The sequence below is a fragment of the Aythya fuligula genome, chromosome 33 (assembly GCF_009819795.1).
Source record: "Aythya fuligula isolate bAytFul2 chromosome 33, bAytFul2.pri, whole genome shotgun sequence".
Lineage (NCBI taxonomy): Eukaryota > Metazoa > Chordata > Aves > Anseriformes > Anatidae > Aythya > Aythya fuligula.
Window position 1 is genome coordinate 305,743 of NC_045591.1, and position 22,985 is coordinate 328,727.

Consider the following 22,985-nt stretch of genomic DNA (forward strand, 5'->3'; position numbering starts at 1 on the left):
TTTTTGATGTAATCCAAAATTGCAATTTAGGAAGGAGTTCCTGGGCCGTTTGTAACCCATGAAAGAGGTTGGAAAATGGGATAAAAAAGCTGCTTGTTAGGTGAGCGCTGTGCTACTGGGGGGTGCTGAGCCCCTAGGAGGTGGTCGAGCTTGGATGGTTGCTGTGCTGCCAACACCCCATCTCTCTCGAAAAGACATTTATTCCCATCGCCAAAAATGACAAAGCATTTTATCTGAAGCCTTATCCAGCCAAATTCTCCGTTGGAGACACCGATCTGACAGAGGGGTCATATATGAGCCTTTCCCTGGCAGGGAGACACCAGGCAGCACATTCCTCTCCGTGTTTCCTTAAATAGGGCTGATATTTCCCTCGGTCCCACATGTGATCCGCCTGTAAGCTCACACAGCCTGTGCTAACCCACCGTAGAAGAGCCCTGTGGGTTAAATCACCCCATGCTTTAAAAAAAAATAAATCCACAAGGATCACGTTCTGCTGCCTAACAGGTAAGGGTCTTTTTGGGGACATTCGGGGTGAAGCTGTCACCCACCCTGGCGTTGCTGAGATGTTCTTCCAGGGATGGATAAAAATTGGGTTTGCACCCTGCGTGATCCATCTGGGTGGGTTAACCTGACGACAAGGGGAGTCGTGTTGCTGCAGGAGGCTTCAGGATCTGTATTTTTTTAGGGATATTTAGCAATTTGAGGTAGTTTTCACCTTTGACATACGGTTTGTGAGGAATTGGTGTCTTGCTGGCTGTCCCACTGCCTTTCTGCCTTGAAAGCAGCTTGGCTTCTGCTCCCATGGGAAGATTGCACCAAGGTCTCTCCTAGCGGATTCTGAAGGGGGAGAAGGCACAAACAGCAGGTTAGAACCTGAACTTTTTAGGGTGAAATGTCTGTTTATGGTGATGGGTGGGATGCTTGGCTCCTTCTTTAGCCCCCCCGGGACTGGAGACATCAATCTGAGGCGTCTACACCTGTGATGGAGACTTAGGTAAAATGAAACTCTTACCAGATACCTAAAAGATGTTAAGATCCACATCAGTAGCAAAAGACAAAAAAAAAAAGAGGGCTTGCTAGCAAGCGATCCGTCCCTTCCAAAAAATGACTTCTAGAAGAGATTTGAGCCTCCCTCCACTGCTTCTCCTTCCACTGTCCATGCCGAGACCTTTTGTGTTTTCACCCCAGTGCAGGTGGCAAGAGGAAGGGAAAGGGGAGAGGCTGGAGATGTTGCCATGGCTTCAGCTGCTTCTCAAGCAAGGGAAAGGGGAGAGGAAGGCGCCCACCACATGGCCCCGAAACATCGGCCAGATCCTGAGCACCTGAGTTGCGGAGGTGGCACAGCCAAATCCTGTCCAGAACGAGGAAGGCTCGGAGATGCCGAGGCCATCAGCCACCGAAACCATCTCAGGAAGGGGAATTTCCAGCCCAAACTCCACCTGGAGCATTTAGCGGAGAAGCTGAAGCTCTTGGGGCTGGAAGGAGGCGGAGAGGAGGAGCAGCTCTGCTCATGGCATAAGAGGACTTTTGCCTTCAGGAGGGATGTGAAAGCATCTGGCTGCGGTGCACCGAGGGCTTGTGGAGAAGCCCACAGAGAAGAACCTGCCCAGGAGGACAGGGTCAGGCCCGTGGTATTGTTATTTGGGATTTTTTTTTTACCTGAAAGTGGTGGTTTTTCGACCACCTTAGAGGATGCCGGAGTTTCTTGGAGCTTCTTGGGATTGCAGGCTCCAAGCCAGCTTCCTTTTACAGTTCTCTCTCTGTTTTCAAACTGTAAAAATAAATAACTGGAAATAATTGGAGAACTAGGGAAAAAAAAATATATATATATATTTACCTAAAAAATATGAAAATATTAATTTTCAGGCCACACCCTTCACCCCAAAACAGTTAATGGGTATTTTCCAATGTATTTCATCTAAACATCAAACTGCATTCCTGGAGTATCATCAAGAGTTTCTCTTTTGTCCCCCCGTGTCTATTTCTTCATTTTCGTGTCCATGCTACAAATTTTTCCCAGCAAAAGCCAAGCATCACATCCTTTCCTTCCCCACTCCCCCCAAAATATCCCCCCAAACTGTTTTTTTTTTTTTCTCCAGGAGCAAATTCACAGAGACCTGGAGAGCCTCAAGAAACAAAGGGAAGAGCTTTTGGAACTGAAAGCAAGCGGGGAGAGGAGATGCCAGGGGTATTTGGTAAGAAGCTGTTGCTATCACCCAGGAAAAATTGGGGTGCTGGACCAGCACGGTCCATGCTGTCATCTTTCCATGTCCTATAGACACAGACAGAGGCTGAGAGGCAGAAAATTGTGTCCGAATTTCGGCAGCTGCGCCGGTTTCTGAAGGACCAGGAGGTCGTCCTCCTGGCCCAGCTGGGGGAGCTGGACAGGGAGGTGATGAGGAGGCAGGAGGAAGAGGAGGCCAAGGTGTCGGGGGAGATTTCGCTCCTCGACATCCTCATCTGGGAGGCGGAGAGGAAACTCGAGCAACCCACGAGCGGATTCCTGCAGGTTGGATGCTCCACGGGGCAAGAAGGGAGAGGGTCCAGCATCAGTCCTGGTGTTGCCTTTGCTTGGAGCCTTCCCCCAAATTTTGGGAAGGGGATCTGAGGCTTTTTCTCTCTTTTTCTCTCTCTTTTTCTGTTGCAGAGTGCCAGAAGCACCGTGGGCAGGTACGTGCTCCTGCTCAGTGTGAGGGGTCATCCCAGCGACCATCCCCGTGGTTTCTGGAAGAGAACTGAAAGCTTTGGTGGTTCAGGCAGGGTCAAAAAGAGACCTGGAAGGACAAAAAGGTGCCCCTGAGCCCCAGGGTGGGGAAGGCACGAGAGAAAGGGCAGAGGGCAACAGGAACCCAAGTGTCCTCCTTCTGTACTGAGCTGCTTGGAGGCTCCAAGCCTGGGACTGAAGGAATTTTTGGGAACATCCAGTTCTTCCCTCATCCCCATATCACCCGGGGTGCAGCTGGAGGAGGGATGGTCTCATCGTCTCAGGCTATGCCATCTCCATACGTCCCAGGACTAAAGGGAAGGGTTTGAATCCAGGTGGGAGACGAGCAGCACCCGGAGGATGACGGAGACCTTTTTGGACCTGGAGAGGAGGCTCCGTGTCATTTCTCAACAAAATGACATCCTCAGAGAGGCGCTGGGGAGATTTCAAGGTATGGTGGAGCACAACCAGGTTGAGCAGGGGTTGTTTTCTCTTCCTGGGGGGAGGCAAATCTGTCTGCTCCTTCCCTACCGTAACATCCTAAAAATATGTAGAAGCAAGCAGCTGGAGATCATGACATCCAACGTTGTTCTTCGTCCCGCAGACATTTTACCCTCTGAACTGGAGAAAGAAGTAGAACCATCTCTAGGAGGAGAGGGAAAAGGTGAGTCCTTGCAGACAACATCCTGCTTGGGGGGATGCTGCTGCTCCAGCAGTCGTTTTTAGCCGAAATACTGCTTAAAGCATCTGGGAAATGATGGGTTGAGTTCAATGTGGGCTTCCTGAAAACCCAAAAGAACTTTTGCCCCATGCTTAGCATTAGGCAAAGCTGTCCCAAGCAGGAAGATATTGAGACATCTCTCCTCACGCACCCAGGAGAGGCAAATTTGTGGTGCTGGGGCTGGAAAAAGCTTTGGTGGGGTGACACAGGTCACCCCACCAAAGGGGTGGCCTTCTTCTGCCACCCATTTTCTCCATCCCAAGCAGCATTTGTCACTCTGGACCCCGACACCGCCCACACGAGCCTCGTCGTGTCCCGGGACCGCCGGGGGGTGAGGTGGACGGATGCAGGGCAGGATTTGCCCCCCGACCCCAGGCGATTCGACGTCTTCTGCTGCGTGTTGGGCCACCGGGGTTTCACCGCGGGGAGGCACAGCTGGGAGGTGGAGGTGGTGGCTGGTGGGACCTGGGCCCTCGGCGTGGCCCGAAATTCCCTGCCCAGGAGGGGCTGCTTGGAGTTTCGGCCGGAGGAGGGGGTCTGGGCTATGGGGCGCTGCGGGAATCGGTACCGAGCTTTCACCTCCCCCCCAGCCACCCTCCCCACGAGTGGGAATCCCAGGAGGATCCGGGTGGTTCTGGATTATGAGGGGGAACAAGTGGCTTTCTACTTTGCCAAGCAACTCCCCCCTGTCTTTACTTTCCAAAAAGCCTGCTTCGGGGGGGAGAGCATCTTCCCTTTCTTCTGGGTGGGGACAGGCTCCCACCTTCGCCTCTGCCCCTGAGCCCTGAGGGGAGAGGGGCTCCTCAATTTTGGGATGCTCCAGCATCACCATCCCCTCCCTGATGCAGGCAAGGGGAGATGAGCACCCCGTGTTCTCCCAGGCTTCGGGCTTTTTTTTTGTGCTTGTGTTATTTTTATGAGCTTATAAGATTTTCTACCAGATCATCCTATATGTATTAAAAAAAGAAGAAAAAAAAAAGCAAACCACTGATTTTTATTTCTGTAAGATTTTCTACAAGATCATCTTATAAATATTAAAAAAAAAAAAAAAAGGCAAACCACTGATTTTTTTTTCTGTATTTAATGTTATCCAGAGCTGTGTGGAATTTTGCGACCACAGCTTTGGGGCTATGAGATCAAATCCCCTTTCTCCCCCTGCAAGCCTGTGGAGGACAGAGATGTTGTCCCCATCCACCAGGACCCTGGCTGCAGCTGGGTTTTCCCCTGTGCCCTGCTGCAAGCCAGAAAAAGGAGTTTGGGGTGGAAATGCATTCCTCCTCATTCACCCCTTGCTTGGGTGCCAAGGAAGAGGAGGAAGGCAGGTGTTTGCCCCCCAAGCCCTGGGGCCCCAAGGCTGGACATGGGGTGGCTACAGGGCGACAGCATCCTTCTCGCAGACCCATCTGGACTCGGCGTTGCAGCCCTCGGAGCGGATTTGGGAATCTTTTATTAGGGCGCAGCTGCCACTGGTGGCCGAGCCCAAGACGTGGAACCTGCAGGAGGAAGGAGAAAGGTCCCTGTCCTGGGGCTGGTGGGGACAGAAAAAAAACAGTTCTCCTAGAGGTTTTCCTCCAGGAGCAGGATCTGACTGAGTTCTTCAGTTTTTAGGGATGCAGCAATTTGGGGACAAAGCCAAGGGATGGGGCACTCACTGCTTGGTGTCCAGCACGGAGCCATCCAGCCACGTCCAGGTGCCCTTGGCCCCTGTCACTGCCAGCCCGATCCAGACGTAGCCCCTTCCCTGCGTGACATCCTGGAGCACCTGCTATAGGAGGAGGTGTTGGAGGGCTCTGATCCCCTTTTGGGGAGCAGGTGCCCTTTGTGGGGCTGCTCTGGGTCTCCCCATCCCTTTTTTGGGGGACAGATGCCTTTTGTGGGGCTGCTTTGGGTCTCCCCATCCCTTTTTTGGGGGGCAGATGCCCTTTTATGTGACAGTTTTGGGGTGTCCCATCCCTCTTGGGGTGCAGCTGCCCTCCCCTTGGGTATCAGGGGGGTTCAGGGATGCTCCTGGCAGGGGTGGGAGCTGGGATGGTGGGGACACGGATGCTGTTTGCTCCCCATCTACCCCCCCAAAAAAGGATGATTAGCCCCAGGGAGATGCTGGGTGTGTGCTGGGGGTCTCCAGCTGCCCCCCACCCCAAAACAGGTCCCTGATTTACCATCTGCTCCCAGTTCCGGATGATGAAGAGGGCAGAGCCCTTTTGGGCACAGTCGTCCCGGCTCCTCTGCCAGTCCCGGCTCTCGTGGGACACCCAGTAACACCAGTTCCCGTGCTGCAACCAGTCCCGGGGACACAGCCGGCACCCTCTGCCATCTGAAGGGACAGGAGGCCCTGAGGATGCAGCCAGCCCCCACGGGCCAGATTCTGACCAAGACTTGGGGCTGTTTGATCCAAGAACAGCTCAGGTTTGGGCACAACTTTTTCCTTCCAGTATTTTGCTGAAGACCCCCATGACCTGAAGCACCTTTTGCATTATGGGGCCACGCTCTTAAGTGGTTTTGTACCCCAAAATGGGCCCGGATGGCCAGGGTTACCCCAGGATCATGGGCTTACCCATCTCGGGTGCGTTGCACAGGGCTGTTTTCAGCTGCAGCCGAAATCTCTCCAGGCAGCCTCTGCATCCATTCTCCCAGTTTTCGGCGCTGGTGGCTGATGCGTTGAGAGTTGCATAGCACTGTCCTGAGCCATGCAATTGCCAGACTGCAAAAAAAATTTAAAAAAATAAATAAATCACTGCTAAATCACTGTTGGTGGCTTCCAGGGTCACCCTGTCCCCGCAGGTGCCACCGTGCTGGTGCAATTCATTTGTGGCTCGGTGGTGCCCTACTCACCTCTTAGCCCCAGGGTTATCACTGCTACAGCCAAACCAGTGCTCAAAGCCCATCCTGCGCTGGCGACCAGGTACTGGCTTCGATGGGATCCTGTGGGATGAGATGAGCCTGGATTGTGCCCACCCTCACAGCCCCGCTGTGGCAGGGGCAGAGGGGATGGGGGGGAAAAGGTGTCTCCATCCGGCCCCATGACGGCACCGCAGACGAACAGGAAACTGCAGCTTGAAAAAAAAAAAAGAAACCAAAAAACCAACAAACCTTCCTCGCCTCTGCTGCATGAGAAAGCAAATAGGGTCCTGGGTTTGTATTAATTGTGTAGGGCACGGGGGAATTTTCAAGCCTGCACAGGATGGTGTGGCTCCGGCAGTGCTGATGCTGGCCAGAGCAATGCGATACGAAACTGGGAGGAGATGAAGGACTGGGAGATGTCCTGGGGTGCAGCGTGGCTGTGTTCCCCTTCATCTTACCCTCTGCCCACCCTGTGGCCCCCAAAACTGCACTTGGAAAGGTTTGGGGAGCCCTGGGAGTGTTGGGAGCTTCTGGGTGAGCAGCCCAGCGGGTGGAGGGAGCATCCTCCTGCTTGCTTGGATCACCCAGCCAAACACGGTGCCCCTCGGGGCTTTCTGCTCTTCAACCCCGATTTGCCATCCCACACGTCCCTCTTGAATCGAGGGACCCTCCCCAATGAAGCCCCCTTCCAAGCCCATCTCTTGCCCCCTTGCCAAACCCACATCTCCCCAACCTCGGGCTGGAGGAGAATTTTGATGGTCTTGAGCCACCAGCGGCCGCTCTGTCCCGACCTCACAGCCCCTCCGCCACCCTACGGCCTCACCTGCCATCCCACTGCCTTGCTGCCTCCGTGGGGCGCTGCGTTTCGCCCCGAACTTCAGCACGGTGTAGCCCTCCTCATCCTCCATCGCCCAGAGCCACGGCGACGAAGGCTGCAGCCACCACGCCGGACAGCCTCCAGCTCTCCACCAAGGCATCGGCGATGCCGCGGCCACAAAGGAAATGAGGCCTCGAGCGGTGCTGTGGTCTTCGGGGCAGTGCTCACCTCCCTTGGCTCTGGCCCACACCCACGCTGGTGATGCTCTTCCTGCGGACACAGCACCCTGGGGAGGCGCAGAGGTCCAGGTGCTGGTGCAGAGCTTGGGTCCGTGCACGGAGATGCTCCGATGGTGCAGCTCGGGGGCCTGAAGCATCACGTTGCAGCTCTCCAGGTGCATGGCTGCTGTCAAAGTTGGGCGTGCCCACAGCCCAGCACCTCACCGCACTGCACAGCACCCCATGGCACGGCACCCCGCTGCACAGCCCCGTGGGAGGCAGGAGCAAAAAGCAGCCAGGACCTCACGGAGTTGTTTGAGCAAGAGCAAAAGAGGCACCGAGATGGTTTTCCTCCCTCCCGTGCCTTGATGGCACACTCCTGGGGCACAAATTAAATGAATTAACTTCCTTCCAGCCCGAGTGGTGCAAATAAGAAGGGGGAGCTATCGTCCCTTGGTTCAAGCCTTAAGATTCTCAGATCAAGGATGAGCAAGCACAATCCCAAATCTTCTCGCCTTGGAAAAGAAGCACGGACGTGGAGCGTGCTTGGAGGTAGAGAAGAGCACAGAGGCAGCAGGATACAGATGCAGGGGGACGAACTGCCCCCTCACGTTGCAGGCTGCCGGATGAAACCCTCCCGAAACCACAGGACGAAGCGGTCCCTGGCCCCTTGCTGAAGGATGGCAGCAGATCCAAGCCACATCCCGTGCCCGTCCCGGCTGAAGCAGCCGCTGCTTGCTCTGCCGGGAAACCTCGCAAGGGCTCCGCATTTCCCGTGTACGAGATGACCACAGCCATGGCACAGCACACACATCCACAGCACAGAAAAGGCTTTTTCCACATTTCTTTCCTCCTCCACCCCCATAAAAAAAAAAATAATAATAATAATTAAAAATAGAAGTATTTTGCTGGTCCTCAGATCCTCCCTATCCGCAGCCAGGGATGGGGAGCAGGAGGGAGAGGGATGCTGAGCACAAATCCCTCCGAAAGCTCTCTCTGCACAGCCGGAACTGTCCCCCCCTCGTCCCCCTTGGCTTTTTCCTGTGCCTCTGTGCAGCATCCCGGCCAGCAACCGGCTTCCCCGAGCTTCCAACAGCGCTGCCCGGCCGGGGATGCGCTGGGAGCCGGGATCTTGTGGCCGGGACCAGGTTGATCTGATCCAAACCGGGCTGAGCATCCCAGTCCCCCCCCAGGGAAATTAAGATTTGCAGCCCTGGGGTGCTGCAGGGTTTGGAAAAAGGGGAGATTACATCGAAACGGAAAGGCTGGTGCGAAATAAGCCCACGGGGAAGTGTCACCCAGTCAGGATTTGGCCGTAGCGTTGTGGTGAAGGTAGTGCTGGCAACCGGGCGTCTGCCCCCAAAACAGGGCTTTCTGGCCCCAAAAGAGACTGGATGGAAGAAGGGGGAAAGCTGGTGGCACCTGGTCCTCCGGGGAGAGAGCTGGGCAGCACTGAGAGAAGCCAAAAAGGTGAGAAATTGGGGAGTGGGAGAGGAACCACTGGGAGTTTCCAAAATTTTAACCCATAAGGGTGAGAATTGTCCTGGCTGAGGGCATATCCTGATGTCTTTCGGCAATGGGGCTCGCTGTAATTCAGCTTCCACAGTCATCTGTGGCCCCCGGGAGTGGTTATTGATGCCCTGGTCATGGATATACCATCCCAGGGCAAAAAGTAATGTTATCCATCTCACCCTGCAGGAGACAGGACGTGGAGGGAGGACGAAGGTCGCCACGTGGAGCAGAAGGATCTGGCTGAAGGCAAAATGGGTGAAACTACGGTGATAAAACCAGAAGGGGATGACAGTGGGAAAGATCATGGGATGGAGCCAAGGAAAGCAGGGGATGAATTCGCCCGTTGTGATGGGGATGGGCAGCTCGTTGTAGATGAAAATCTCTATGAGTGTTCGCACTGCAAGAAATGCTTCCAGGACAGGTCGGAGCTCATCTGCCATCAGCGGCTGCACCGAGGGGAAAAGGCTTTCAAATGCCAAGAGTGCGGCAAGGAATTTGGGAAGAGCTCGGACCTGAGCTCGCATCAGAAAAGCCACATGGCGGAGAAGCCCTACCAGTGCTCGACGTGCGAGAAGTTCTTCAAGGACAGGTCGACGCTCATCAGGCACGAGCGAGTGCACACCGGGGAGAAGCCCTACAAGTGCCACGAGTGCGGGAAGAGGTTCACCAGGAGCTCCGACATCGTCGTCCACCAGCGGATCCACACGGGGGAGAAGCCCTTTGAGTGCTCCGAGTGTGGCAAGAGGTTCAGCCAACGCTCCAACCTCTTCACCCACCGGATCGTGCACACCGGGGAGAAGCCGTTCGAGTGCCACGAGTGTGGGAAAAGCTTTGCCCGGAGGTCGGAGCTCACCATCCACCAGCGCACGCACACGGAGGAGAAGCCCTACCAGTGCTCCCAGTGTGAGAAGTCCTTCAGGGGGAGGTACGGGCTCTTCAGGCACGAGAGGTTGCACACCGGGGAGAAACCCTATGAGTGCTCTGAGTGTGGGAAGAGCTTTGGGCAGAGCGGGGACCTTATCACGCACCAGCGCTTCCATACTGGTGAGAAGCCCTACCAGTGCGGCGAGTGTGGGAAATTCTTCTGCAATAAATCCAGCCTCGTCAAGCACCAGAAATGGCACTCGGGGGAGAAGCCCTACAAGTGCCATGAGTGTGGGAAGAGCTTCGGGCAGAGCTCGGACCTCATTGCCCACCAGCGCACGCACACGGGGGAGAAGCCCTACCCGTGCGCCGAGTGTGGGAAGAGGTTCACCAGGAAATCCAGCCTCCTCGTGCACCAGCGAGGCCACAGGGGACAGAGGACGGGAGGCTGCTCGAGAAGTGGGAAGACCCCGGAGCAAAACCCTGCAGGAGATGGTTCGTCCCCGTGCTCCGAGTGCGCGAAACCCCTCGAGGAGGAATCCTTGAGCATCCTTGAGCAGCAGCGATGATGCAGAGGACAAAAACCTCCCAAGTGCCTGAAATAGGAGAATGGGCTCGGCCAGAGCTCACATCCTAAAATCACAGTAAATAAGAAGGAAATGGATGAGGTTTAAAGCGTGGGATACTGTCCCGTGTGAGATTCACCTTTTTTTTCTGCATCAGAGACTACTCAGGGAGAAGAAAAGGGGGTGCTATGAGTTGGGTCAATCATTGCTATGCCACAATAGGGGTTCATCGGCGATAGAAAAAGGCTAATTTCACACATTATTGTGTAGTTTGCTTAACAACCTTCACTTTGCTCCCCTGACAGCCTCATCTGAACTCTAGTTCCCTACCGAGAGCCCTTCTACCATCCTATCCCATTTCCTTAATATCTTGCTGTTTTATCTTCTAAGGTTAGCTCACAATTGCTGAGAAATCTCTCCTGCTCCCATCCAAGCCCCAGCTCAAAACAGAAATCAAGCTCAAAATAGCAATCGATAATCAATAGCAATCAATAATTAATAATCAAGAGTGAGGGCACACCCTGCCCTGAGGCGTTAAACCTCAATTTCCAAACGGGTTGGAGATTTTATTTTCTTATTAGCTCTCTGCACGAATGATAGAATCTATGGGAATTTTATATTGATAGAATACAAGAGAGGAACATGCGGGGGAGCATCTTCCCTCCAAGCTTTTTAGGGTGGGGAAAATCAAAAGGGCTCCACTGGAGGTGTTGGGGAGCATCTGCTCCGCCTGATTGAAGGGAGGATCGAGGTCTCAGTGCCAAAAAATTAAAAATATTCGTGGCTTGAAAGGAAAGAGGTGGAGGTAATTTATATTGAAAATTCAATAAATAATCTTTATATAAAAAAATTATATATATATTTTTTGCTGGTGGATTCTGCGTCATTACTACATGCGGGGGGTGGTCTTTTGGGGGCTGGGGTAGCAGTGGGTGGATGGGGCTCCGTACCGGTAGCACCCGGAGGGGGGGCAACGGAAGGGGCGGGAGGAGCTCGGGGCCGCCCCGGGGCGGGACCGGAGCTGCCGGACCCCCCCTCGGCCCCCCCGGCCCCGGGAGCGGAGCTGGGGCTGGCTCCGGGGTCGCTCCCGGTGGCCCGGAGCCTGTCGCGGTCCCCCGGAGGCGAGTTGGGGGAAGTTGCCCCCTAACCGTTCGCAGGTCGGGGTTTTTTTAATATATATTTTTTATTTTATAGTTATTTCTATTTATTTATTTATTTATTTGGTTGGTCGGTTTTTATTTTTATTTTTATTTTTATTTTTTATTATTTCTTCTTCTTCTTCTTTTCTATTTTTTAATTTTTATTTCTTCTTTTTATTCTTTTATTTTATTTCTCCTTCTCCTTCTCCTTCTCCTTCTCCTTCTCCTTCTCCTTCTCCTTCTCCTTCTCCTTCTCCTTCTCCTTCTCCTTCTCCTTCTCTTTTCCTCCTCTTCCTCCTCCTCCTTTATTCTTATTCTTATTCTTATTCTTATTCTTATTCTTATTCTAATTCTTATTCTTATTCTTATTCTCAGTCTCAGTCTTACTCTTACTATTTTTTATTATTATTATTATTATTATTATTATTATTATTTTATTATTTTATTATTATTATTATTATTATTATTACTCTTTATTCTTGTTCTTATTCTTGTTCTTAATTATAATATTACTATTACTTACTTTTGTACTTATTTTGCTCAGAGTTTCCTCCTTAGGCCTGCTTTACAGCTTGAAGAGCAGCCAGAAGGACCGGGGAGCATCGCTATCAGTGGAAAAAGCATCACATTGATGGTGAGACCTCCAGGATGGGCTCAGGATATGGGGGGCTCCGAGCACACAGGCACTGCCCCGAGTGTGGGGTTGCCCAAGGGTGTCCCTCCTACTCCGTGTTGACTGCTTCTCAGCACTAATCCCACCTCTGGGATAATTTCATTCCCCTGATATTTATTTAATTTCGCTGATCTTTAATTTCCAGTTCCACGCTTTGCTATGGAGAGTTTTCCCATGCGAGGATTTATCACATTTTTACTCCTCCTCCCCCCAGACCAGCAGGATTCCCTGAAGCATGGCCAAACCCCAGTCCTGTTTTGGACCCAAACGGAGATGAGCGGATGGAGCAAGGTGAGGGAACGTGGGAAGATGCTCAGCAAAGTGAGACAGAGACCCTGGAAAACCCTTGGCGAGGTGAGAGCTGTGCACCCGCGTGGCTGTCCCAGCCTACGAGCCCATCCTGGGGGCCTTTTTCTTAGAAATAACATTGCTGTTTGCTTCTTCTCGTAACCCAGCAGGACATGGGACGGAGAACGAGGTGGAAAAGGGTCCCCGTTGGGAAGGACCTGAAATGAGCATCTCCTCATTGGGAAACTCAGGAGGAAATTGGTTTTGGCAGAGAATGGATGGCACAAATGACCTCAGGCTGCAGGGCTGCGCGGGGAAGGATGCGAGCGTGGCCAAAATCCTCGAGGAACCCAACCCCCCAGCAGAAAGCTTTGCTCAAGAGAAGAAATATTTCTGCAAGGAGTGCGGGAAAAGCTTCAGGCACAACTCCAACCTCATCGTGCACAGGAGGACGCACACCGGGGAAAAGCCCTACGCCTGCTGTGCGTGTGGGAAACCCTTCAGTGACAGGTCGAACCTCGCCAAGCACCAGAGGCTGCACAGCGGGCAGAAGGTTTTTCGGTGCCGTGATTGCAGGAAAACCTTTGGGAATAACCCCGATTTCCTTGAGCACCAGAAAACGCACACGGGGGAAAGGCCGTTTAAGTGCTCCGAGTGCGGGAAAAGGTTTTGGCACAGCACCAAGCTGGTGATGCACCAGAAAACCCACGCGGCGGATAAAATCTACAAGTGCCCGCAGTGTGAAAAGCGCTTCAAGGACAAATCCACGCTCCTCAGGCACGAGATGGTGCACACTGGCGAGAAGCCGTACGAGTGTCACGAGTGCGAGAAGCGATTCGCTCGGAAATCAGACCTGACCGTCCATCAGAGAATCCACACAGGGGAGAAACCCTTCGCTTGCGCCGAGTGTGGGAAGAGCTTCAATCACAAATCCAACCTCTTCACCCACCAGAGGAGGCACACGGGGGAGAAACCTTTCCGCTGCCAAGAGTGCGGGAAGAATTTTGGCCACCGGACGGATCTGCTGGTCCATCAGCGGACCCACACGGGGGAGAAGCCCTTCCGCTGCTCCGAGTGTGGGAAGTGCTTCAAGGGCAGGACCACGCTCATGCGGCACGAGAGGCAGCACACGGGCGAGCGGCCTTACACGTGTCCCGAGTGTGGGAAGAGCTTTGGGCTGAGCGCGGACCTGGTGGTCCACCAGCGCTTCCATACAGGGGAAAAACCCTACAAGTGCGGCGAGTGCGGGAATTTCTTCTGCAACAGCTCGAGCCTCGTCAGGCATCAGCGGAAACACACGGGCGAGAAGCCCTACAAGTGCCACGAGTGTGAGAAGAGCTTCGCGCAGAGCACAGATCTCCTCGAGCATCGGACGACCCACACCGGGGAGAAGCCCTACCCGTGCCAGCAATGCGGGAAGTGTTTTGGTAGGAAATCCAACCTCATCGTGCACCAGCGAGTGCACGGACTCGGCAAACACCGGCGGGGTGGGAAAAGCTTCCAGGTGAATCTGGGCCGCCCCAATGGGCCGATGGACACCGCTGCTGCAGCATGCTCGGGGTGCACCTAAGTGCTTTGGTGGAACTGTTGAGCATCAGTAGTGACATGGAGGAAAAAAACCCTGCAAATGCCTGGAGGAAAGAGGCAAAATGGAGAAAAAGCTCAATAAATCCTAGGAGCGATGGCAGGGAAGGAACAGCCTGTGGAGCATGAGAAGTCTTGATGTTCCACAGCAGAGTCTGCAAGGATGGGGGGAGTAACCTGTGTGTATGTTTTAGGGTGGCCAAAGTAAAATGTGAAATGGTTTCTTAAATGATGTGTATTATTGCAAGCACCTCGAATGGTCTTGGCATTCACTGCATGGCTCCTGCTCTTCTGGTTGTCTTTCCCCTGTCCCAGTGCAGCCCAGCTCTTAGCCAGGCTTCTGCTCATCACCCTTCCCACTTTTGTCCTTATCATGGTCCTTCTGTGCCTCCAGAAGCACCTGTAGGGTGGACGCAGTCATCCCACAAGCATAGCCTGTGCTGGGCTCCAGCCCATAGCCCCATATGCAAGCCGAGGCCATGGATGGCCGCAGTGACACCCCCTAGCCCTCGATGGGCCCACCCCATCCTTCTGTGTTGGGTGAGGCGTCCCATTGCTGGATGGGGTCATCCTGTCACCAGCTGATGGAGAGACACCTACGGGGATGGCACAGAGCCTGGGCTTACCAGAAACCCCTTTATGGCCGAGGGTTGACAAGACCCACACCACCACGACCACTGGTTCGCAGCCAGGGCGTTATTAACACAACTCCAAACCAGCCGTGCAACCCAACCAGCCAACCAACTTTTTATATTAACGTGGTTTTTTTCCAGATATTTGGCTACTAATGATAAATTCACTGCCCCGGTGGACCATCTGGGGTCTAAATGCATCAGAGATTACTAATTTAAAGTCAGAAAGTTATGGGATGGCCACGTCAAAAGCGAAGGTGGAAGCAACCAGTGATAACACAGCCATAGTGCTCACACAGATCTTTGCTGTGGTGGCACCATGGGTGGCTTTAGTTTTTTTGGAGGAAAGGAGGTGATGAGGAGAGGGAAGGGAACGGGAGGTAGGTCCTGGTACATGGTGAGAAGGGAAGATGAGGCCAAAGAGACTCTGAGCACCCCAAAGACTCTTGACCATCTCTCTGAGCAGCTCCCAAGTTCAGGAGCAAGAATACACCAAGAAAGAAAGAAAAACAAAAACAAAAAAACAAAACAAACAAACAAACAAAAAAACACAGGGGAAGTGTGATTTCCCCACAGACAGTTTTTAGACAGTTTTCCTCCAGAATTCAGGGTTGCAAACATCAGTTCCCCCTCTCACATTTTTTTTATAGCAGCAATCCCTTCCTGCCACGCAGGAGCAATTCCAGATTTAATACACAGCTATTTAGCTAACAGAAAAATAAAAGGTAAACATAAGATTAGGAACAGAGGGCTTTTTTTATTATTATTACTGAGGTTAAATACATATAGTGGGGAGGGAAGGATGTGTGTAGGAAGACAGATTTCTACGGTATCTCGGGGTGCTGATGGGCACCCAGGGCGGATGCCCCAGCCTGGGGAACGCTGCAGGATTTAAGGGCTTTGAAGCCAGGTGATGGGATGGACAGACAGCCTGAACCCCAGAACAAGATGGTTTGACTGGGGGAGATGGGAGTGAGTGGATCAACACACCTCAAGCCCTTGAAGCAAACTCAATAATAAGAAATAATTAGAAAAAAAAAAAATCATTATATTATTTACTCTCATCAGCCTACTTTAGATCATTTGTGTGTTTCGTGATGTTTTTTATTTTTCCTGAAGACTGCAAAGGTGGAAAGATTGAATAATACCTAGGCAAAGCTGTAATTTTTCTTATCTGCCCCAATCCAGAACTCTGGGTGCTTACAGAGCTTTTCTCCCCAGTGCTATCTCTGGTGTTCACCGGGGTTTGACCCCTCCTCAAACCACTTCGTGCACTCGGGACACCGAGGAGAGTTCTGCTGCAGGGCGAGCTGCGAGTTCTGCTGGAAGCTTCTCCCGCACTGCCGGCATTTGCAGAGCCTGTCCCTTCCGTGCACGCGTTGGTGCACAACGAGGTTGGACCTCCTGTTGAAGCTCTTCCCGCACACCGAGCACGGGTAGGGCTTCTCACCCGTGTGCGTGCGCCGGTGGGTGATGAGGTCCGAGCTCTGCGCGAAGCTCTTCCCACACTCGTGGCACTTGTAGGGCTTCTCCCCGGCGTGCAGCCTCTGGTGCCGAAGGAGGCTCGACCGGTTGCTGAAGCTCTTCCCGCACTCACCACACTGGTAGGGCTTCTCGCCGGTATGGAAGCGCTGGTGGGCGATCAGGTCCCCGCTCTGCCCAAAGCTCTTCCCGCAATCGGAGCACTCGTAGGGTTTAATCCCTGTGTGCAGCCTCTCGTGCCTGAAAAGCGTCGACCTCCCCCGAAAGAACTTCTCGCACTCAGAGCAGTGGTAGGGTTTCTCCCCCGTGTGCGTGCGCTGGTGGACGATGAGCTCCGAGCTCTGCCCGAATCTCTTCCCGCACTCTTCGCACTTGTAGGGCTTCTCCCCCATGTGCATCCTCTGGTGCCGGAAAAGATTTGACCTGTGGCTGAAGCTCTTGCCACACTCGGGGCACTCGAAGGGCTTCTCCCCTGTGTGCGTCCGCTGGTGGACGATGATATCGGAGCTCCTGGTGAACCTCTTCCCGCACTCGTGGCACTGGTAGGGCTTCTCCCCGGTGTGCACCGTCTCGTGCCTGATGAGCGTCGACCTGTCCTTGAAGCACTTCTCACACGTCGAGCACTGGTAGAGCTTCTCCTCCACGTGGACCCTCTGGTGGAGGTTGAGGTCCGAGCTCTGGCTGAACTCCTCTCCGCACTCGTAGCACTTGTAGCGCCGCTCGCCCACGTGCCGCTGCTGGTGCTGCAGCAACTTGGACTTGTCCCTGAAGCACTTCCCGCACTGGGGGCACTGGTAGAGCTGGTCTCCTGCGTGGACCTTCTCGTGGACGAGAAGCCTCGATTGGTGGATGAAGCTTTTCCCACAATGCTGGCATTTAAAGGGCTTTTCTCCCATGTGGATCCTCTTGTGCCTAATGAGCAGCGACCTGTCCGGGAAGCACTTCTGGCACTTGGGGCACTCGTAAAGCTTCTCCCCGCCGTGCGTCTGCTGGTGGACGATGAGGTTGGAGCTCTGCCTGAAGCACTTGCCGCACTCCTGGCACTTGTAGGGCTTCTCCCCCGTGTGGATTCGCTGGTGCACGATGAGGTTGGAGCTCTGGCCAAACCTCCTCCCGCACTCCTCGCACGCGTATTTCTTCTCCCCGGCGGCGGCCCCGCGCTGGGCTTTGGAGCCGTTGAGGATTTTCACGTCCCCTGCCTGAGGGATGAGATGAGCTGCAACCTTCACATCCTCATCTTCTCCCGGCCTCCACTCAGCCTCAGGAGCTGCCTCCGGCCGCGTGCCCTCGGAGCCGTTCCCTGCCCGTTTGCTGGCCATGATGCCAGCGGTGATGCCAGTGCCAATGCTGGGATCTCCCCTTCCTTCCTCGTGTCCTCGTGTCGGGCTCGGTTCAGTCCTAGCTCTCCTCGGGGTGCATCCTGCTGGGGGACACAAATGAGAAAAACGTCTTAAATCTGGAAGGGAAACGAGGTCACGGGGGGAGAGGAAAGAAGCCTGAGAGCAAGAGCTGAGCCGTAGCAAGTCTGAGTTGTGGCAGGGGGTGAACCCAGGGGTCCACGGAGAATTTCTGGGGGGGGCAGTGCCTCACCTCCAAGGGGGTCTCCGGGTTTTTTTTCTTCTTGCATCCCTAGGGGGGTTGGAAGCTCTCCAGGCTGCTCCATGCAAGCTGGTTTCAGGAAAGGGAAGCCCTGCTCTGTGGGTTGAAAGTGGCAAAAATGTGTCAAAATTAGAAATAAAATTAAAAATACAATTGGAAATAAGGTTAGAAATAAAATTAGGAATAAAGTTAAAAAGAGGAAAATAAAAAATAAAAAATAAAATTAAAAAAATAAAAATAAAAGTACAGTAAAAGTGCAATTAAAAGTATAATTAAAATTAGAAGTATAAAGCATAAAAGTATAAAGTATAAAATTATAAAGTTAAAAGTATAATTAATTTAGAACACAATTATAAATAAAATGAAAAAGAAATGAAAAAGAAAAAAGAAATTTAGAAATGAAATCAGAGATAAAGTGGAAAAATAAAAAGAAAAATAGAAAAATGGAAAAGAAAGAACAAATTTAGAAATAAAATAGAAAAGAAATATAGAAATAGTAAATAAAAATAGAAAGAAATAAAAAGTTGGAAATAAAATTAGAAATAAAGTTAAAAAGAAAATAAAAAAGAAAAAATAGAAAACAAGAAAATTAGTGATGAAAAGATAAAAGAAAAATGGAAAAAGTAAAAATGGAAAAAATAAAAACAGAAAAGAGAAAGTAAAAACAGATACGAAAAAAAAAAATGAAAAAAAAATAGAAAAAAAAATAATATTAGACAGGAAAAAATAAAAATAGAAAAAAAATAAAAATAGAAAAAAATAGAAAAAAATAGAAAAATAGGCAAGAAAAAATAGACAAGAAAAAATAAAATTAGGAATAAAATTAAAAAGAAAGAAGAAATACAGAAACCAAACGCAGCCCGAGAACAAAAGTACAAATAAGCTCCCAAACAGCCCCAAAGAGAGCCAAATCCCCCCCTCCTCACCGCATCCCCCCGCAGCAACGCGCTGGCACCGCGTGGCCCGATCCGTGCACCCCGGCCCCCCCCCGGTTCCCCCATCCCCGTGCTTCCCCCCCGGACCCCCCCATTACATGGCCGCCGCCCCGCGCTGCTCCGGCCCCGGCCCCGGTTCCCGGCCCCTTCGTGCCCTCGGTCCCCGGCCCCGGCTCGGCCCCGTCCCGGGGGGTGGCGGCCGGGAGGAGCCGTCCCGGGGGGGCGCCGCCGGCCCCGGATGGGATTCGCGGCCCCGCTGCCGGCCTCGCCTCCTCCCGGCCCCGGGGCCTTTGTTCGCTGCTGCCTCGCTTCCTTCCCGGGCTGATTGCGGCCTTTTTTAGGGGCCTTTTTCTTTTTTTTTTTTAATTTTTATTTTTTTTACTTTTCTTTGTTTACTTTTTATGTTTATCGTGCTCTTCCTTTATGTTCTTAGTTTTTACTTTTTAATTCTTTTTTATTTCTTTATATTCTGTTTTTTGTTTTTTTTTTTTTTTTTTTTTACTTTTTTATTATTTTTCAGTTCTTTATATTTTTATTTTTTACTTATTATTTTTCATTTTTATTTCTATTTTTTCGTGTTTCATTCTTATTTTTCTTTTATTTTTCTTTTATTATTAGTTTTCATTTTGTATATTTTTCTTTTTCTACTTTTTATTCTTATTTATATTTTTATGTTTAATTTTATTTTCATTTTGTATATTTTTATTTTTACTTTTTTTTTTTTTACTTATACTTTTATTATTTTACATTGTATATTTTTACTTTATTATTCTTTTACTTTTAATTCTTATACTTTTTTGTTTTATTTTTTTTCTATTTTTGTCATACTTTTATTCTTTTACTTATTTTTTACTTTTTAATTTTTACTCTTTTATCCTTTTACTTCTTATATTTTTACTTTATTTTTAAATTTTCCTTTTTAATCTTTCTTCTTTTTATTTTTTATTTTTACCCTTTTTGGTTTTCTTTTCTTTTTGTGTTTTGCTTTTTATTTTTGCTTCTACTTTTTTATATGTCTACTGTTTATGTTTCTATTCTTTTATATTTCTACATTTTTTCCATTTATATTTTTATTTTAAACATATTTATTATATTTTTTATTCCTCTTTATTTTTATATTTCTTATTTATTTTATTTATCTTGTAACTTTTTATTTATTTTTTAACTTCAGGATTTGGAGACAAAGCAGATGATCTTCCCGACAGCCTAATAACGAGAAATCTGCAGTAGCCTTGTCCCTGTTTGCAAATTCCTGGGTCCTCCAGGTCTCTGGAAGGTCTTTATGAAAATGCACTGTAGAAAATAGGACCAACTTTTCAGGTTCTTAGCTCTATCTGTGGTACAACTCTACCATCACCTATGTGTCCCACTCCTCCAAAAAAATCCCGTATTCTTGATCTGCCACTAACCCCAGGGGATGCCCATAAAGGTCCTCCTTGACTGAAGTGTCTGCTGGTAAATTTTTATTTTTTTTTTCTATCCCAGTGGAAGCAAATTCCCCAGTTTGGAAAGGGCTGTGGTGGACTCTCCTTCCTTTGCCATTGCATGAGTATCACATTGTCGCCATGGCTGCTGCAGAGGAATGTGGAGAACAAGTACAAGTTCTTGGAGAACTTGGAGGATCCCATTTCATTATTTTTTTTTGCCCAAGAATAGCAACTTGTGAAAAGCCCTCCCAGCCTTCACTCTCTGAGAAACAGCCCTGTAAACATACCCATTGCATTTCTGCTCGCAGGTCCTGAAGCAAGTCTGGTTTCTACCTCTCAAGAAGCTCATGTTCTGGAGATCTTCCCTTGTGGAGTTGTCGTTCAAGTGACTCATGGACAGGAAGACCTCTTGGCTTCTGATGTGGCTTCAGTGATGGAAATAGTCTTCTCCTTTCTAACTGGACACAGTCACAGACCCCAAATTAGGTTGGAAAAGAGCTCCTAGATCATTAAGTCTATCCCTGTAGGCTGATTTTTCTGGTCTGTCCATATAAAAATAGTGCTCTTAACCTGTTAAGAACCAGTGTTGGATCCCCTTCCTTCAGGAAACTCCACTCCAAGTCTATGGTACGTGGACAACTTAGGTCATTGGGTGGATGGTTGGACTTTATGATCTGAAGGGTCTTTTCCAACCTAAATGAATTTGTGATTCTAAAATTTTAACTTCTTGTGCCTCAGCTTGGACATGGGCTCAAGTGGGAGCAAGTAAGGCTCCTAAACATGAAGACATCTCAATTTCTTCACCAGGTAATTTCTCAGCCTCCTAGATGATGAGCGGGGATAGAGAATACAGGTGACTGAAGGCAGCACAGGGAGGATGAGTACCAGGAGTTGTAGGAAACCCAGACACAAAAGACACGAGTGCCCCAGAAGATGTGGTTCAACCCAATCTCCTCTGCCACAATCCAAAATGTGCCTTGTTTCCAGGACCCAGCTGGACCTGGGGAGGCTTCGTAAAGTTCCTCAAAGTGGAGGCCAATTCCTCCGTGCATTACAGGCCAGAAACGTGGATTTAACTCGAAGAAGATAACTACCTGGGGGTCAGACATGGGAGGAGACGCGCCAAGTGGCCAAACACTGCGATTTTGATGAACGTCGTGAACATCATGAGGAGTTTGGAAGGTGCCTCTGGAGACCTGGTTTTCCTAGGGTCACACTGGCATATTTAAACATGACATCAGTGTAAGTAGTACAAAACCCACGGCACTTTCTGAGCCCATCCACCCTACACACTGCATTTAGCGACTGAATTTCCTTCTTGCCCCACCCTCTGAAGTACTTACAGTCCTTCTTGTGTACAGACTGGTTCATTTTTAATGGAACTTCCCGTTTGCTGACTGATTTCTTGGCTTTTGTGGGCACAAGCACAGCAGCAAAATGTTCTTCTGTCTAGGTTTAAGTGCAAAGACCATCTCCCACACTCAGATATTCTGTATATCCATCTCCTGCATGCAGTTTCTGATATTTAGCAAGGCAGGATCTCACACTGGATGACCTTCCACACTCGGAGTGCTGATTTTTCTCCTCTGTGAGTTTTCTGGTGCACGGAAAGGTGCGAGCTCTGCCCAAAGCTCTTCCCGCACTCAGCACATGTGTAGGGTTTCTCTCCCGTGTGCACGCGCTGGTGTTGAATAAGTTTCGACCGCACGCTGAAACATTTCCCACACTCTGAGCACTGGTAGGGCTTTTCTCCTGTGTGCGTTCGCTGGTGGACAATCAGGTCTGAGCTCTGTATGAAGCTCTTCCCGCAGTCGGGGCATCGATACGGTCTCTCTCCGGTGTGCTGCCTTTGGTGTTTAATAAGGTTTGACCTTTTGCTGAAGCTCTTCCCGCACTCACAGCACTGGTAGGGCTTTTCCCCTGTGTGGGTCCTCTGGTGTGCGGTCAACGTTGAGCTCCGTGTAAAGCTTTTTGCACACTCGGGGCACTTGTACATTTTCTCACCCGTGTGCACCCTCTGGTGCGTCACAAGGCTGGAGCTCCTGTTGAAGCACCTCCCGCACTCGGGGCACTGGTAAGGTTTTTCCCCAGTGTGGGTCCGCTGGTGGACGATGAGGTCTGAGCTCCTCATGAAGCTTCTCCCACACTCCGGGCACTTGAAAGGTTTCTCTCCCACATCGTCTCTCGGAGGTGTAAGCAAGTCCTTCCTCCAGCCACCCTCCTGCCCATGCTCAGGCGGCCTTTCCGCAGGCTCCTCCTGGATGGGGGTTTCTCCAAGGTTGGCATCAGCTCCTCCACAAAGTGTCCTGCTCCCTGTTTTCCATGTTAGCAGACCCTGCAGGCTCCCACGAGTGCTGTGTTCAAGCATCACCAATGTAACTGCACGCCTCCGTGCTTGCTCAGCATCTTGGTCTCCAGCACTCTCCTCCTCCATCTCCCCATCCATCCCAGGAGGTTCTGTGACACAGAGAGAAGCCAGACAGGTTATTTCCTAGGCCAGATAGAAATAACATTAATGGGAAAGTGTAGGAAAAGCTGAAGCACCAATTAACCAGACAGGACAACTGGCTGAAGTTCTGCTTCCATCATTTCCCAGGGATGGAAGATTGGGAAGATAATGGAGAGGAAATTTATTCTGATTTCCAGTTAGGATCAGTGGAACTATATCTCATAGTAGGATCTACCACGTTTTGACTAAAAGCCTGATGTAGGGTTGATAGGAAATAATAGCATGTGCTGATGTAGGTAGTCATGGGCTTTGCCAACGACATCCCATCCTCACCTTCCTGACTGCTGCTCAGGACTTTTTTCTCCATTTCTTGAAGGTTTGGGGCCCAGTGCTCTCCTCCCTCCTGGTTGAGCAAGTCTGGCTCAGCAGCAGGAAAACCTGTCCCAGAGGAGATAATGGCATGAGGGATTTGAGAATTATTTGTGAAGTGAAAGAAATGTGAACTTTCTCTTGACTTGAGGGATGTGGAGTGGG

General features: G+C 50.7%; 5 protein-coding genes across 10 annotated transcripts in view; 2 read left to right on the forward strand and 3 right to left on the reverse strand.

Annotated features, from left to right (window-relative positions):
* Positions 1–1,235: 1,235 nt before the first annotated feature.
* On the forward strand, positions 1,236–4,206 carry LOC116500259 (tripartite motif-containing protein 10-like). Its single transcript, XM_032205197.1, has 7 exons — positions 1,236–1,619; positions 2,100–2,195; positions 2,279–2,509; positions 2,648–2,670; positions 3,040–3,155; positions 3,309–3,368; positions 3,692–4,206. The coding sequence occupies exons 1-7, from the start codon at positions 1,236–1,238 to the stop codon at positions 4,204–4,206; spliced, it is 1,425 nt and encodes a 474-aa protein (XP_032061088.1).
* Positions 4,207–4,651: 445 nt separating this feature from the next.
* Positions 4,652–7,126, reverse strand: LOC116500270 (CD209 antigen-like protein E). The gene is made up of 6 exons (XM_032205211.1): positions 7,090–7,126; positions 6,258–6,478; positions 5,980–6,126; positions 5,585–5,739; positions 5,078–5,190; positions 4,652–4,918 (listed from the first exon to the last, which is right to left on the reverse strand). Exons 2-6 carry the CDS (start codon positions 6,445–6,447, stop codon positions 4,795–4,797), a joined length of 729 nt encoding a protein of 242 aa, XP_032061102.1. The 5' UTR covers positions 6,448–6,478; positions 7,090–7,126; the 3' UTR covers positions 4,652–4,794.
* Positions 7,127–8,433: 1,307 nt separating this feature from the next.
* LOC116500244 (zinc finger protein OZF-like) lies at positions 8,434–14,272 on the forward strand. 3 transcript variants are annotated; one of them, XM_032205159.1, is made up of 4 exons: positions 11,301–11,400; positions 11,927–12,016; positions 12,270–12,409; positions 12,511–14,258. In XM_032205159.1, the coding sequence occupies exons 3-4, from the start codon at positions 12,337–12,339 to the stop codon at positions 13,911–13,913; spliced, it is 1,476 nt and encodes a 491-aa protein (XP_032061050.1). In that variant the 5' UTR covers positions 11,301–11,400; positions 11,927–12,016; positions 12,270–12,336; the 3' UTR covers positions 13,914–14,258. The 3 variants fall into 3 exon arrangements, with proteins under 3 accessions (XP_032061049.1, XP_032061050.1, XP_032061051.1); XM_032205160.1 differs by having other exon boundaries at positions 12,514–14,258; XM_032205158.1 differs by lacking the exons at positions 11,301–11,400; positions 11,927–12,016; positions 12,270–12,409 and adding exons at positions 8,434–8,771; positions 9,000–10,124 and having other exon boundaries at positions 12,724–14,272.
* A 760-nt stretch (positions 14,273–15,032) lies between these two features.
* Positions 15,033–22,985, reverse strand: part of LOC116500249 (zinc finger protein 883-like) — a 28,376-nt gene continuing 20,423 nt past the window's right edge. The window contains exons 3-5 of one of the 4 annotated variants that reach the window (XM_032205179.1): positions 20,290–21,287; positions 17,632–17,736; positions 15,033–17,464 (exon numbers count right to left, since the gene is read on the reverse strand). In XM_032205179.1, the coding sequence (XP_032061070.1) occupies positions 15,783–17,464; positions 17,632–17,736; positions 20,290–20,293 (1,791 nt within the window). In that variant the 5' untranslated portion in view covers positions 20,294–21,287 and the 3' untranslated portion in view covers positions 15,033–15,782. Of the gene's footprint in view, positions 17,465–17,631; positions 17,737–18,673; positions 18,704–20,289; positions 21,338–22,985 lie in introns of those variants that run through there. The other 3 variants (XM_032205180.1, XM_032205178.1, XM_032205181.1) reach the window with 3 other exon arrangements.
* Positions 21,432–22,985, reverse strand: part of LOC116500231 (zinc finger protein 208-like) — a 437,615-nt gene continuing 436,061 nt past the window's right edge. The window contains 1 exon segment of the mRNA XM_032205145.1: positions 21,432–22,183. Coding sequence (XP_032061036.1) covers positions 21,528–22,183 — 656 coding nt within the window. The 3' untranslated portion in view covers positions 21,432–21,527.